Source organism: Bos javanicus, chromosome 7 (assembly GCF_032452875.1).
Source record: "Bos javanicus breed banteng chromosome 7, ARS-OSU_banteng_1.0, whole genome shotgun sequence".
Classification (NCBI taxonomy): Eukaryota; Metazoa; Chordata; class Mammalia; order Artiodactyla; family Bovidae; genus Bos; species Bos javanicus.
In genome coordinates, this window is record NC_083874.1 from 10,006,202 (window position 1) to 10,021,566 (window position 15,365).

The 15,365-nt window shown below is 39.6% G+C and overlaps 1 protein-coding gene and 1 pseudogene across 1 annotated transcript; both read left to right on the plus strand.

The window, feature by feature from the left end:
• The first annotated feature begins 249 nt into the window (after positions 1–249).
• On the plus strand, positions 250–1,598 carry LOC133251953 (olfactory receptor 7A17-like). Its single transcript, XM_061424721.1, has one exon. It carries the CDS (start codon positions 352–354, stop codon positions 1,381–1,383), a length of 1,032 nt encoding a protein of 343 aa, XP_061280705.1. The 5' UTR covers positions 250–351; the 3' UTR covers positions 1,384–1,598.
• An 8,903-nt stretch (positions 1,599–10,501) lies between these two features.
• LOC133251848 (olfactory receptor 7A10-like) lies at positions 10,502–11,340 on the plus strand (annotated as a pseudogene).
• The last annotated feature ends 4,025 nt before the right edge of the window (positions 11,341–15,365 follow it).

Consider the following 15,365-nt stretch of genomic DNA (forward strand, 5'->3'; position numbering starts at 1 on the left):
ATACCTGCCTTTTCCCCCCATATCATCTGTCACCACATGAGATGACATATATATATATATATATATATATATATATATATATATATATATTTCATTTGCTAGCTCATATTCTTTCTTCATCATTGCATTGTTGGAAGTTTTGTTCTCAGCATCTCACACATTTACCCTAGAAGATGGTTGATACTCAACATGAATTTCTAGAATATGTGAAAGACATTTGATTTAAAACAGTATAGTCATGACCTCTTGGGGAAACGGTTGAGTGTTAGACAGGAATTTCTAATCACAGATGACACAGTAGATTACTTAAAGATGATTAAATATTGTAATTCATAGCATTTTACTGTGTTAATGTGCACACATGTAGAAATTAATCATGCTATATGTTTCTTCCCTAGTAGTGATCACCACCACGTGGTACAAGGAAATGATACAGGGATGGCACAATTTATTCTTCTGGGATTATCAGAGGAACTAGAACTGCAGCCTATCATATTTGGACTTTTCCTCTCCATGTTTCTGATCACTGTGTTTGGGAATCTGCTCATCATTCTTGCCACAATCTCAGACTCCCACCTCCACACCCCCATGTACTTCTTCCTCTCCAACCTGTCCTTTGTAGACATCTGTTTCATCTCCACCACCATCCCAAAGATGCTGGTGAACATACAGACACAGAGCAAAGCCATTTCCTATGGAGGCTGCATCACCCAGATGCATTTTTACATACTATTCGTAGAGCTGGAGAACTTAATTCTAACTGTCATGTCCTATGACCGCTTCATAGCCATCTGTGACCCCCTGCATTACACAGTCATCATGAGCCCTATTCTCTGTGGACTGATGGTGCTCCTGTCCTGGATTATGAGTGCCCTGAATTCCTTGGTACAAAGCTTACTGGTACTGAGACTGTATTTCTGTACAGTCTTGGAAATCCCCCACTTTTTCTGTGACTTGAAAGAAGTACTCCGACTTGCCTGTTCTGACATCGTTCTTAATAATGCTGTGATGTATTTTGCAGTTGGGCTTTTCGGTGCTGTCCCCCTGGCTGGTATATGTTACTCGTACTCTAGGATAGTTTCCTCCATATGTAGAATCTCATCAGCTGAGGGGAAGTATAAAGCATTTTCCACCTGTGCATCTCACCTCTCTGTTGCTTCCTTATTTTATTGTACGGGTTTAGGATTGTATCTTAGCTCTACTGCTACCCACAACTCACACTCAAGTGCAATAGCCTCGGTGATGTACATTGTGGTCACACCCATGCTGAACCCTTTCATCTACAGTCTGAGAAATAAAGACATAAAGAGGGCTCTGAGAAGATTCTTTGGAGTGGCAGCTATGAAAGGGCCATTTGTCCTAGGGCTGAGGAAGTGCTGGTAATTGCAGTGCTCAAAGCATTAGAGTCAGAAATTGTGATTCTTGATCAGATTGTTGAAAGAGCATTTGTTCCTTTTATGAATTGCCTGGGTTTTGCACTCTTTGATTTAAATTCAGCATATAATTTAAGTAACTCAATTAAGCTTTCTTAATAGCTGATGCATGGACAATTTTCCATTTTTTTTCTATATTTCTACTTTCCCTAAATTTTTCCCAAACATGGGTGAGAAATATTTGGAAACTTCCATTTATTTGGTAGGAAAAATTGGATTTCTTAAGGCCTTTGTCTTAAGAAATATCCATCTTCTCAAGTATTTAAAATAATTCTTCTCTACTCATGAGGAAAAAATGCCTTTGGCAGCTAAAGTAACTTATAGAATTCAACTGTAGAGTAAAGTCTGAAACCAGTGTTTTTATTTTGGCTCTGTAATTTTTCTGTATCACCAGTTTAACTGTCCTTCCTGATAATATCGACTTTATTCATGCCACTGAGTTTTAGAACTGGTCTTTTGGTGTCATACAATTATTCAGCCTGTGTCCCCAGTATCTACCATGTGTTGTTGCTGTTGTTGTTTAGTCGCTAAATTGTGTTTGCCTCTTTTGCAATCCCATGGACTGTAGCCTGCCGGGCTTCTCTGTCCATGGGATTTTCCAGGCAAGAATACTGGAGTATCCCTCTTGAGCCTCCCTCCCACACCATACTACTCCTCTAGGTTGTCACAGAGCATCAAGTTGAGCTCCCTGTGTTATTCGTTTTTGGCTAAAAAAATTCTATGCTGCCTACAATTATGGCTTCTCTATCGCATATAAGTTAAGTAAGCAGGGTGACAATATACAGACTTGATGTACTCCTTCCCCAATTTGGAACCAATCCGTTGTTCCATGTCTGGTTCTGTTGCTTCTTGACATGCATACAGGTTTCTCAGGAGGCTACTAAAGTGGTCTGGTATTCCCATATTTTTAAGAATTTCCCACAGTTTGTTGCCATTCACACAGTCAAAGGCTTTAGCATAGTCAATAGAGCAGAAGTAGATGTTATTCTGGAACTCTCTTTTCTCTATGATCCAACAGATGTTGGCAATTTGATGTCTAGTTCCTCTACTTTCTCTAAATCCAGCTTGTGCATCTGGAAGTTTTCAGTTCATGCATTGTTAAAGCCTACCTTGGAGGATTTTGAGTATTATTGTGCTGGCATGTGAAATGAGTACAAATGTATGGCAGTTTGAAGATTCTTCTGCATTGCCTTTCTTTGGTATTGAAATGACAACTGACCTTTTCCAGTCATGTGGCCACTGCAGAGTTTTCAAATTCTGCTGGCATATTGAGTGCAGCACTATTGCAGCATCATATTTTAGGATTTGAAATAGCTCAGCTGGAATCCCATCACTTCTACAAGCTTTGTTCACAGTGATGCTTCCTAAGGTTCACTGGACTTCACACTCCAAGATATCTGGCTCTAGGTTAGTGGTAATACCACTGTGGTTATCCAGATCATTAAGATCTTTTTTTTGTATAGTCTTTTTGTGTATTCTTGACACTTCTTCTTAATATCTTCTGCTTTTGTTGGGTCCATAGCATTTCTTTCCTTTTTTGTACCCATCTTTGCATGAAATGTTCCCTTGTAATCTCTAATTTTTTTGAAGAGATCTCTAGTCTTTCCCATTCTGTTGCTTTCCTCTGTTTCTTTGCATTGTTCATTTAGGAAGACTTTCTTTTCTTTCTTTTTTTTTTTTTAGTTGTGCTTTTAAATAGTTTATTTATTTATTAATTTATTTTTTTAGGAATTTTTCTACTTTATTTTTTCCCACATAAAATCAATTGAAAAAGAAGCAATTATCAAGATCATTTAAGTATCAGTTCAGTTGAGTTGCTCAGTAGCGTCTGACTCTTTGCAACCCCATGACTAAGCACACCAGGCTTTCCTGTCCATCACCATCTCCCAGGGTTTGAACAAACTCATGTCCATCGAATCAGTGATGCCATCCAACCATCTCATCCTCTGTCAATCCCTTCTCCTCCTGCCTTAAATCCTTCCCAGCATCAGGGTCTTTTCAAATAAGTCAGCTCTTTGCATCAAGTGACCAAAGTATTGGAGCTACGGCTGCAGTATCAGTCCCTCCAATGAATATTCAGGACTGATTTCCTTTAGGATGGACTGGTTGGATCTCCTTACAGTCCAAGGGACTCTCAAGAGTCTTCTCCAACATTGCAGTTCAAAAGCATAAATTCTTCAGTGCTCAGCTTTCTTCATGGTCCAACTCTCATATCCATACATGACTAGTGGGAAAACCATAGTGTTTACTAGATGGAGCCTTGTTGGCAAAGTAATGTAGGAAGACATTCTTATCTCTCCTTGTTGAACTTGCATTCAAATGGGCGTAACTTTCCATTTTTCCTTGCATTTTGCTTCTCTATGAAAAGGCAAAAAAATATGACACTGAAATAAACTCCCCAGGTTGGTAGGTGCCCAATATGCTACTGGAGAAGAAGGGAGAAATAGCTCCAGAAGGAATGAAGAACCTAAGCAAAAGTGGAAACAGCACCCAGTTGCACATGTGTTTGGTGGTGAAAGTAAAGTCTGATGCTGTAAAGAACAATATTACATCAGGTCAGTTCAGTCTCTCAGTCGTGTCTGACTTTTTGTGACCCCATGAATCTCAGCACACCAGGCCTCCCTGTCCATCACCATCTCCCGGAGTTCACTCAAATTCATGTCCATTGAGTCAGTGATGCCATCCAGCCATCTCATCCTCTGTCTTCCCCTTTTCCTCCAGCCCCCAATCCCTCCCAGAATCAGAGTCCTTTCCAATGAGTCAACTTTTTGCATGAGGCGGCCAAAGTACTGGAATTTCAGCTTTAGCATCATTCCTTCCAAAGAAATCCCAGGGCTGATCTCCTTCAGAATGGACTGGTTGGATGTCCTTGCAGTCCAAGGGACTCTCAAGAGTCTTCTCCAACACCACAGTTCAAAAGCCTCAATTCTTCGGTGCTCAGCTTTCTTCAGAGTCCAAATTTCACATCCATATATGACCACTGGAAAAACCATAGCCTTGACTAGACGGACCTTTGTTGGCAAAGTAATGTCTCTGCTTCTGAATATGCTATCCAGGTTGGTCATAACTTTACTTCCAAGGAGTAAGTGTCTTTTAATTTCATGGCTGCAGTCACCATCTGCAGTGGTTTTGGAGCCCCCTCAAATAAAGTCTGACACTGTTTCCCCATCTATTTCCCATGAAGTGATGGGACCAGATGCCATGATCTTCGTAATATGAATGTTGAGCTTTAATCCAACATTTTCACTCTCCTCTTTCAATTTCATCAAGAGGCTTTTGAGTTCCTCTTTACTTTCTGCCATAAGGGTGGTGTCATCTTTGATGTTTCTCCCAGCAATCTTGATTCCAGCTTGTGTTTCTTCCAGCCTGGCATTTCTCATGATGTACTACGCATAAAAGTTAAATAAACAGGGTGACAATATACAGCCTTGACGTTCCTATTTGGAACCAGTCTGTTGTTCCATGTCCAGTTCTAACTGTTGCTTCCTGACCTGCATATAGGCTTCTCAAGAGGCCAGTCAGGTGGTCTGGTATTCCTATCTCTTTCAGTATTTTCCACAGTTTATTGTGATCCACACAGTCAAAAGCTTTGACAGAGTCAATAAAGCAGAAATAGATGTTTTTCTGGAACTCTCTTGCTTTTTTGATTTATCCAGCAGATGTTGGCAATTTGATCTCTGGTTCCTCTGCCTCTTCTAAAACCAGTTTGATCATCTGGAAGTTCATGGTTCACGTATTGCTGAAGCCTGGCTTCAAGAATTTTGAGTATTACTTTACTAGCGTGTGAGATGAGTGCAATTGTGCAGTGGTCTGAGCATTCTTTGGCATTTTCTTTCTTTGGGATTGGAATGAAAACTGACCTTTTCCAGTCCTGTGGCCACTGCTGAGTTTTCCAAATTTGCTGGCATATTGAGTGCAGCACTTTCATAGCATCATCTTTCAGGATTTGAAATAGCTCAACTGTAATTCCATCACCTCCACTAGCTTTGTCCGTAGTGATGCTTTCTAAGGCCCACTTGATTTCACATTCCAGGATGTCTGGCTCTAGGTGAATGATCACACCATCATGATTATCTTGGGTATGAAGATCTTTTTTGTACAGTTCTTCTGTGTATTTTTGCCACCTCTTCTTAATATCTTCTGCTTCTGTTAGGTCCGCACCATTCTGTCCTTTATTGAGCCCATCTTTGCATGAAATGTTCCCTTGGTATTTCTTATTTTCTTGAAGACATCTCTAATCTTTCCCATTCTGTTGTTTTCCTCTATTTCTTTGCATTGATCGCTGAAGAAGGCTTTCTTATCTCTCCTTGCTATTCTTTGGAACTCTGCATTAAGATGCCTATATCTTTCCTTTTCTCCTTTGCTTTTCACTTCTCTTCTTTTCACAGCTATTTGTAAGGCCTCCCCAGACAGCCATTTTGCTTTTTTGCATTTCTTTTCCCTGGGGATGGTCTTGATCCCTGTCTCCTGTACAATGTCATGAACCTCAGTCCATAGTTCATCAGGCACTCTGTCTATCAAATCTAGTCCCTTAAATCTATTTCTTATTTCCACTGTATAATCATAAGGACTTTGATTTACATCATACCTGAATGGTCTAGTGATTTTCCTTACTTTCTTCAATTTAAGTCTGAATTTGGCAATAAAGAGCTCATGATCTGAGCTACAGTGTGCTCCTGGTCTTGTGTTTGCTGACTGTATATAGCTTCTCCATCTTTGGCTGCAAAGAATATGATCAATCTGATTTTGATGTTGACCATCTGGTGATGTCCATGTATAGAGTCTTCTCTTGTGTTGTTGGAAGAGGGTGTTTGCTATGACCAGTGGGTTGTCTTGGTAAAACCCTATTAGCCTTTGTACTGCTTCATTCCATATTCCAAGGCCAAATTTGCCTGTTACTCCAGGTGTTTCTTGACTTCCTACTTTTGTATTCCAGCCCCCTATAAAGAAAAAGACATCTTTTTTGGGTGTTAGTTCTAAAAGGTCTTGTAGGTCTTCATAGAACCATTCAACTTCAGCTTCTTCAACATTACTGGTTGGGGCTTGACTTGGATTACTGTGATATTGAATGATTTGCCTTGGAAACGAACAGAGAGCCTTCTGTCGTTTTTGAGATTGCATCCAAGTACTGCATTTTGGACTCTCGTTGACCATGATGGCTACTCCACTTATTCTAAGGGATTCCTGCCCACAGTAGTGGGTATAATGGTCATCTGAGTTAAATTCACCCATTCCAGTACACTTTAGTTCACTGATTCCTAGAATATCGATGTTCACTGTTGCCATCTCCTGTTTGACCACTTCCAATTTGCCTTGATTCATGGACCTAACATTCCAGGTTCCTATGCAATATTGCTCTTTATAGCTTCGGACCTTGCTTCTATCACCAGTCACATCCACAACTGGGTATCGTTTTTGCTTTGGCTCCATCCCTTCATTCTTTATGGAGTTATTTCTCCACTGATCTCCAGTAGCATATTAGGCACCTACTGACCTGGGGAGTTCCTCTTTCAGTATCCTATCATTTTGCCTTTTCATACTGTTCATGGGTTTCTCAAGGCAAGAATACTGAAGTGGTTTGCCATTCCCTTCTCCAGTGAACCACATTCTGTCACACCTCTCCACCATGACCTGCCCATCTTGGGTGGCCCCACATGGCATGGCTTGGTTTCCTTGAGTTAGACAAGGCTGTGGTCCGTGTGATTAGACTAACTAGTTTTCTGTGATTATGGTTTCAGTATGTCTGCCCTCTGATGCCCTCTTGCAACACCTACCATCTTACTTGGGTTTCTCTTACCTTGGACGTGGGGTATCTCTTTGTGGCTGTTCCAGCAAAGCCCAGCTGGTGCTCCTTACCTTGGATGAGGGGTATCTCCTCACTGCCACCCTTCCTGACCTTGAACATGGAGTAGCTCCTCTAGGCTCTCCTGAGCCCACACAGCCACTGCTCCTTGGAAGTGGGGTCGCTTAAATGGCTGCTTCCCCTGATCTTGGGTGTCAGGTAGCTCCTCCTGGCCTCTGCCCCTGGCCTTGGGTGGGTGTAGCTCCTTTTGGCTACTCCTTTGCTGTCGCAGTCTGGCGCTCTCGGTCGCCGCCCCTGACCTCGGGTGCGGTAGCTCCTCTCCGCTGCGGCCTCTGACCTCAGACGTGGGGTAACTCCTCTCGGCCGTGCTTGTGTGCTGTCGCAGCTGCCTGTGCTTATTCCTATTGCAATATTGCATAGGAACCTGTAATGTTAGGTCCATGAATCAAGGTAAATTGGAAGTGATTAAACAGGAGATGACAAGAGTGAACATCAACATTTTAGGAATCAGTGAACTAAATGGGAATGGGTGATTTTAATTCAGATGACCATTATATCTACTACTGTGGCAAATAGATGGGAAACAATGGAATCAGTGAGAAACTTTATTTTGGGGGGCTCTAAAATCACTGCAGATTGTGACTGCATCCATGAAATTAAAAGACACTTGCTCCTTGGAAGAAAATTATGACAACCCTAGGCAGAATATTAAAAAACAGAGACATTACTTTGCTGACAAAGGTCCATCTAGTCAAAGCTATGATTTTTCCAGTAGTCATGTATGGATGTGAGTTGGACTACACGGAAAGCTGGTCTCTGAAGAATTGATACTTTAGAACTGTGGTGTTAGAGAAGACTCTTGAGAGTCCTTGGACTGCAATGAGATCCAACCAGTCCATCCTAAAGGAAATCAATCCTGAATATTCATTGGAAGGACTGATGCTGAAGCTGAAAAATCCAATTCTTTGGCCACCTGATGAGAAGAACTGACTTATTGGAAAAGACCCTGATGCTGGGAAAGTTTGAAGGCAAAAGGAGAAGGGGACGACAGAGAATGAGATGGTTGGATGGCATCACTGACTCAATGGACATGAGTTTGAGTAAGCTCTGGGAGTTGGTGATGGACAGGAAAGCTTGGCATGTCGCAGTCCGTGTGGTCCCAAAGAATCAGACACAACTGAGCAACTGAACTGACAGTGGGCAAGAATCCCTTAAAAGAAATTGAGTAGCCCTTATAGTGAACAAAGAATCTGGAATGCAGTACTTGGGTACAATCTCAAAACACCACAATAATCTCTGTTCATTTTCAAGGCAAACCATTCAATATCAGAGTAACCCAAGCCTAAGCCCCACCCACTAATGCTGAAGAAACTGAAGTTGAATGATTCTATTAAGACCCTCAAGACCTTCTAGAACTAACATCAAAAACAGATGTCCTTCTCATTACAGGGAACTGGAATGCAAAACACATGTATACCTGTGGCAGATTCATTTTGATATTTGGCAAAACTAATACAATTATGTAAAGTTTAAAAATAAAATAAAATTAGAAAAAAAAAAGTAGATAATCAAGAGATACCTGAGTAAGAGTTAAGTTTGACCCTGGAGTACAAAATGAAGCAGAGCAAAGGATAACCGAGTTTTGCCAAGAGAATGCACTGGCTATAGCAACACCCTCTCCCAACAACACAAGAGATGACTCTACACATGGACATCACCAGATGGTCAATATTGAAATCAGATTGATTACATTCTTTGCAACTGAAGATGAAGAAGCTCTATACAATCAGCAAAACAACTTTGGGAGCTGACTGTGTTTTAGATCATGAACTCCTTATTAACAAATTCAGACAACTGGAAGAAAGTAGGGAAACCTACCAGGCCATTCAGGTAAGACCTAAATCAAATCCCTTACAATTATAAAGTACTGAATGTGACAAAGATTCAAGGAATTAAATCTGATAGACAGAGTGCCTAAAGAACTATGGACTGAGGTTCATAACATTGTACAGGAGGCGGTGATCAAAACCATCCCCAAGGAAAAGAAATGCAAAAAGACAAAATGGTTGTCTGAGGAGGCCTTACAAATAGCTGAGGTTTTTATACTTATTTAAATACAAGACAGAAAATGGTCACACTTTAATGAAGCACCAAGTTCACATGTCCCAGGCAGGCTCACCAACTGGACTATGAATGTTATTTCTTTACTCTTTAGGGTAAAGATAATTTGATTGACAGCTTTATTTCTAGAGTTTTTTTTTTTTTCCCCTAATTTTGGTGGTTAGGAATGAGAAGATGCTTCCTTGGTGGCTTAGACAGTAAAGACTTTGCCTGCAATGCAGGACACCTGGGTTTGATCCCTGGGTTGGGAAGATCCACTGGAGAAGGCAGTGGCAGTGCATACCAGTATTCTTTCTGGAGAATCCCATGGACAGAGGAGCCTGGTGGGCTACAGCCCATGGGGTCACAAAGAGCCGGACACAGCTGAGTAACACTTTCACTTTCTTTTAGGGATGAGAAAAGCCTGGGTGTATTGTGCCCCTAACAGGACAAAATATGCTCTGTGTTGTGTGTTGTGTGTCTTGTGGCTGATGCAGTTCTGAGTGTTGACTACTTGAACCCACATACAGTAAAGTGATCTTTAAAAGACAGAAACCAGAATGTTAACCAACATATGAAGATAAGGAGAATCCTTGTGACTAGGATCCATGCCTAGTCACAGGATGCCTTGAAATCAAAATTGATGATGAGTAATGAACAGAATTTAACAATGGACTCCTTGTGCCCTGAAGTCCCAGTTGTGGTAAGGAGTCCACTCTCTGACACTATCTGTCATCACTCTCCCTGTGCTCTTTGCTCACCACACTGGAAATATATTGAGCCTGGAATGTCTGAAATAAGAACCTTCCTCAGATCCTTTGCACTAACTTTTTTCCCTGCAGGGCACACACTTCCCCAGATAACTCTTTGTTTGCCAACTATTTTTCCTTAAGGTTTATGTACAAATATACCCCTGTTTTTCAGTCTTCCTGAACTTCCAATGAAAATAACAAAACCACCCACTCTCTCTTATGTTTGCTTTTGCTTGACATACAATTGTAATTGCAGCATTTTCAACATGTTACTGAAGTCCATTTATATAAAAATTAATCATAGTATTTTAAAATTTTAGTCTTTACCATCAAACATGTGACCAGGCAATGATACCCAATTTTCAGGATTTCTTCTGGGATTATCAAAGGAACCAGAACTGCAGCCCGTCATATTTGGGCTTTTCCTCTCCATGTACCTGATCACTGTGCTTGGAAACCTGCTTATCATCCTGGCTGTCAGCTCAGACTCCAACCTGCACATCCGCATATGCTTCTTCCTCTCCAACCTGTCCTTTGTAGACATCTGTTTCACCTCCACCACCATCCCAAATATGCTATGGAACACCCAGACCCACAGCAAAGGTATCACCTATGAAGGCTACATCACCCAGATGTATTTTTCCATACTCTTTGGACAACTTTCTCCTGACTTTGATGGCCTATGTCCACTTCTTCACCATCTGTCACCCCCTGCACTACAATATCACCCCCAAGTCCCCAGCTCTGTGGACTGCTGATGCTGGTGTCCTGGATCTAAGTGTCCTAAATTCCTTGTTACAAAGTTTAATGATGTTGTGATTGTCCTTCTGTACATGGAAATATCCCACTTTTTCTGTGATCTCAATCAGATATTCAAACTTGCCTGTTCTGACATTTTTCTTAAAGATGCTGTGTTGTATTTTTCAACTGGGTGCTGGCTGTGGATCCTTTGCTGGTATCCTTTACTCTTATTCTCAGATAGTTTCTTCTATATGTAGAATCTCATCAGCTCAGGGGAAGAATAAAGCATTTTCCACCGGTGCTTCTCACCTCTCAGTTGTCTTCTTGTTTTACTCTTCTGTCCTAGGAGTGTACCTTAGCTCTGCTGCTATACAGCTCACCCTCAAGTGCAATAGCCTCAGTGATGCACACTGTGGTCACACCCATGCTGAACCCCTTCATCCACAGTCTGAGGAATGAAGATATTAATGGGGCTCTGAAGAGATTATATGGGATGGCAGGTATAAAATGACCAATCATTCTGGAGGTGAATAAGTGTCCTTGATTGCATGACTCAAAACTTCAGAACATAAAATTGTGATTCTTTGAGCACTGTGGAATATAATTTGTTGCCAATTATTTCCTGGGATTTCTATTTCTTTGAATTCAACCTTTGTATTCAATTTCAACAATTCAATTTATTAATCTTTCTGCTCTGTCTGGTATACAGACAGTTTTCTTTGGGGCCATTTTCATATATTCCCAAAGTTTTCTCTACTTTGTATCAGATATATTTGTAAATTAACATATATTTCATGGAGAGATTTAGATTTCTTAAAAATATTTTCTTCTCAAAAGACTTATACTGTCCCACACAATTGCCCCTAGTTTCCATGAAAGAGCAATCATGAGTTGTTATACTGATATGAATAAAACTATACTTGGCATCTAAGATCATTTATGCAATGCCTTTGTAGGGGGAAAGATGAAACCAGTTTATCTTTGGTATTGTCACTCTGCTTTACATCATTATTTTAACCACTCTTCCTGATAATGTGGACTGTCTCATGAACCCAATTTCAGTATCTATCTACTGATATGATGCCGTTGCCTAAGAATGCCTGGGGGGCGTTGCCCAGGCCCATAATGTTTGTGATTTTGATCTGAACAAATGTTTTGACTAAACCAGCCCTTATGTTGTTGTTGTTTTAAATGAAACATAACTGATATTACCTTATGTTAGTTTCAGGTGTACAACATAATGGTTTGATCATTTGTGTATATCACAAACTAATCACCACAATAAATCAAGTTAGCTTTCATCATGATGTTGTTGTTTTCATTTGCTAAGTCATGTATGACTTTGTGATGACATGGACTATATAGCACACCAAGTCCTCCACTATATCCCAGAATATGCTCAGATTCATGTCTATTGAGCTGGTGGTGCTACCTAAACACTTCATGCTCTGCCACCTCCTTCTCCTTTTGCTTTCAATCTTTCCCAGCATCAGAGTCTTTCCCAGTGAATCAGCTCTTCACATCAGGTGGCCAAGGTATTAAAGCTTCAGCTTCAGCAACAGTCCTTCCAGTGAATATTCAGGATTTATTTCCTGTAAGATTGACTGCTTTGTTCTTCTTGTTGTCCAAAGAACTCTCAGGAGTCTTCTAGAGCACCACAATCTGAAAACATAAAGCTTTCTTTATGATTCAACTCTCACATCATTACATGACTACTGGAAAACCCATAGCTTTGACAACATGGACCTTTGTCAACCAAGTGATGTCTGTGCTTTTTAAAATGCTTGTCTGGAGAGGGAGGTGGGAGGGGGAGTTCAGGATGGGGAACACGTGTACACCTGTGGTGGATGCATGTTGATGTATGGCAAAACAAATACAATATTGTAAAGTAAAAAAAAATAATAAAAAATTTAAAAAAAATAAATAAAATGTGTGTCTCAATTTGTCACAGCTTTTCTTCCAAGGAGCAAGCATCTTTTAATTTCATGGCCTCAGTCACCATCTGCAGTGATTTTGGAGCCCAAGAAAATAGAATCTGTCACTACTTCTACTCAGATTACAACTGGGAGATCACTAATCCCTACGAGCCCCATTTCTACAATGGAAAACCGAGTTCATAATAGTACTACCTCACAGAATAAAGTTTTCCAAAGATAAATCATACAATCTCTAGGAGATGCTAAGATCTAAATATACCTCTTACAATTAACAAACACTTTCTTATGAGGAACAAAATAACCAGTCTTGTGCTGGAATTATGAAATGTGTAATTGTTTTGGCAGTATTGTCATAAATCCAAGCTGTGTACTGTCTAAGGTTTTATACTAAAATGACACTGTTAACCCACTTCTTAAAGATGGTGATAGGATTTTAGGGGCTGTGACCCACTACAGTTAGTGCTTGATTAGGGCCCTAATCAAGACAAAATACCAATCTTGGATTCTAGATAAAGATGGATTCATGGTTGGGATAAGTTATTGGGAAACTTAAGGTTTATTCCTCTGGGTAGACACGACAGTTCATGTAAAGAGTAATAAATGTTGAATGCATCTGACTTGTAACATTGTCTCCTAAACATAGAAAATGAGCAGGAAAATTTTTTTATCTGTGCAGACCAGTGTCCCTCAGGGAAATCAGTTATTAGAGGTGGTGGAAACAAGAGAGAAACATGGTAATGAGTAGACACAGGGAGCTGTAAATATCTCCTCTGCTGCATCCCTCAGCCTGTGCATCCTTGGTCTGGACAGGACTCGGTTGTTGTTTTTGGAGACATAACTGACTTAGGGGACTGATGCTTGACTGCATCTCACTGTCTTGTCTGGGAACAGAGCTCCTATTCCCATCATCAACCATTCAAGAGGAATTTGGACATCTCCATTGAGACCTTCCTCTCAGAGACTCGCCCAGGTGAGTCAAGAACCAGATAAATACTGCAGAGTGTCAAAGGGAATAACAATCAAAAACATTCACCCGAGTTCACCTGAGAGCCAGTCCAGGCTAACCCAGAGGCAAGATCACTGAAATTGTTTGTGTGCTTGATTAATAATATATTAATTTTTTATTCCAAAAATAGAAGTGAAAATTGAACTAATAATGCAAGGTCAAGGTTGACCATTAAAAGATGAACATGAAAGCCCAATGAGAAGAGGGAATAGGAGGTATAAAGTGCTTCCAGTAAAAGTAGAATCTAAGTTCAAGGAGTTTGCAATTAACTGGAGTAGAGACAAAGGGTATTAGCTGGGGAAGGATGTACAGAGATGCAAGGACTTTTGTATTTTTTTTTAATATGGAGCATATTTGACTATGATGAGAAGTATCCAGATTAAGGAATGCCTCCATATATTTTCTTAAAACAGCAGTTCATGAGATATATATATTTCACAGTATTTCTCCTCTCAATGTAGAAAATAAAACACATTATCATGTGAAAAAATGGTGTAGTAATGTGTTTCATCAGTAGTTATTTCCTTTAAGAGTGAATACATGTGTAGATTAGCTAACCAATTGCTTTCTCTGTTGAAAATATGGAGACATGACTAATCAGGACCTTTCCTTTTTTAATTTATTTTATAGAAATGTATTTACTTATTTTAATTGGAGGATAGTTACTTTATAATATTGTGATGGCTTTTGCAATGCATTAACATGCATTGGCCATAGGTATACATGTGTTTCCCCAGCTGACACCCCCTCACACCTCCCTCCCCACCCCATCCCTCTAGGTGAATCCAGCATGTTTTATTACCATTTTATATTTTATTCTTCCAAACAATTAAATTTTTTCATCAAGCTTGCTGCTTGCTATTTACTTATTTTTTGTATATATAAAACTATATATAATGTGTGAGAATTTATAAATTTTGTGTGGTAAAATCAGTGTCAATTCATCTTGTTGCTTTTCATTTTTTGCAATTCATCTCTATTGCTTTAAAAAAAAAGTTTAACTGAAGGAATAGAGTTGTCACTTAAATATTCTTTACTTAGAAAACCCTTGCTTTAAATAGAAATGAAAATGTTCTTCTGTATATTAGGTGCTAATAAATCATGCTTTTAATTCATTTCCAACTACCTTTCCTATCTCTTATCCCTTATTGTTTATTTTATTTCGATCAGATCTATCTATGAGAGTTGCACATATTCAGCCACTACTATTTGGAAGGCATTTTCCTTTACATTTAATCAAAGACAACTTTGTATTCCATACCTGAATTTGAGTCCATATGTCCCCATGGAAGAGGAAATTATAACTTAGGTACTGCTTCCTCCCCACATTAAAAAAGACTTTCTGTCATATTCTTTCATTTCCAAATCTAAACTTGAATAGTAACACACTTGATATTATTAAATTACAATTATTGTATATCATTTCTTTGAGAAGTAATTTCTAGATTTTCCTTAAATTTTGTTTCCTATAGGCATTTTTAAAGGTATCTTTTATTGAGTTGTAATCAACGTATGTTATATTATATTAGTTTCAGGTTTACAACATATTGATTCAATATATATATACATATATTGTGAAATGGTTACCAAAAT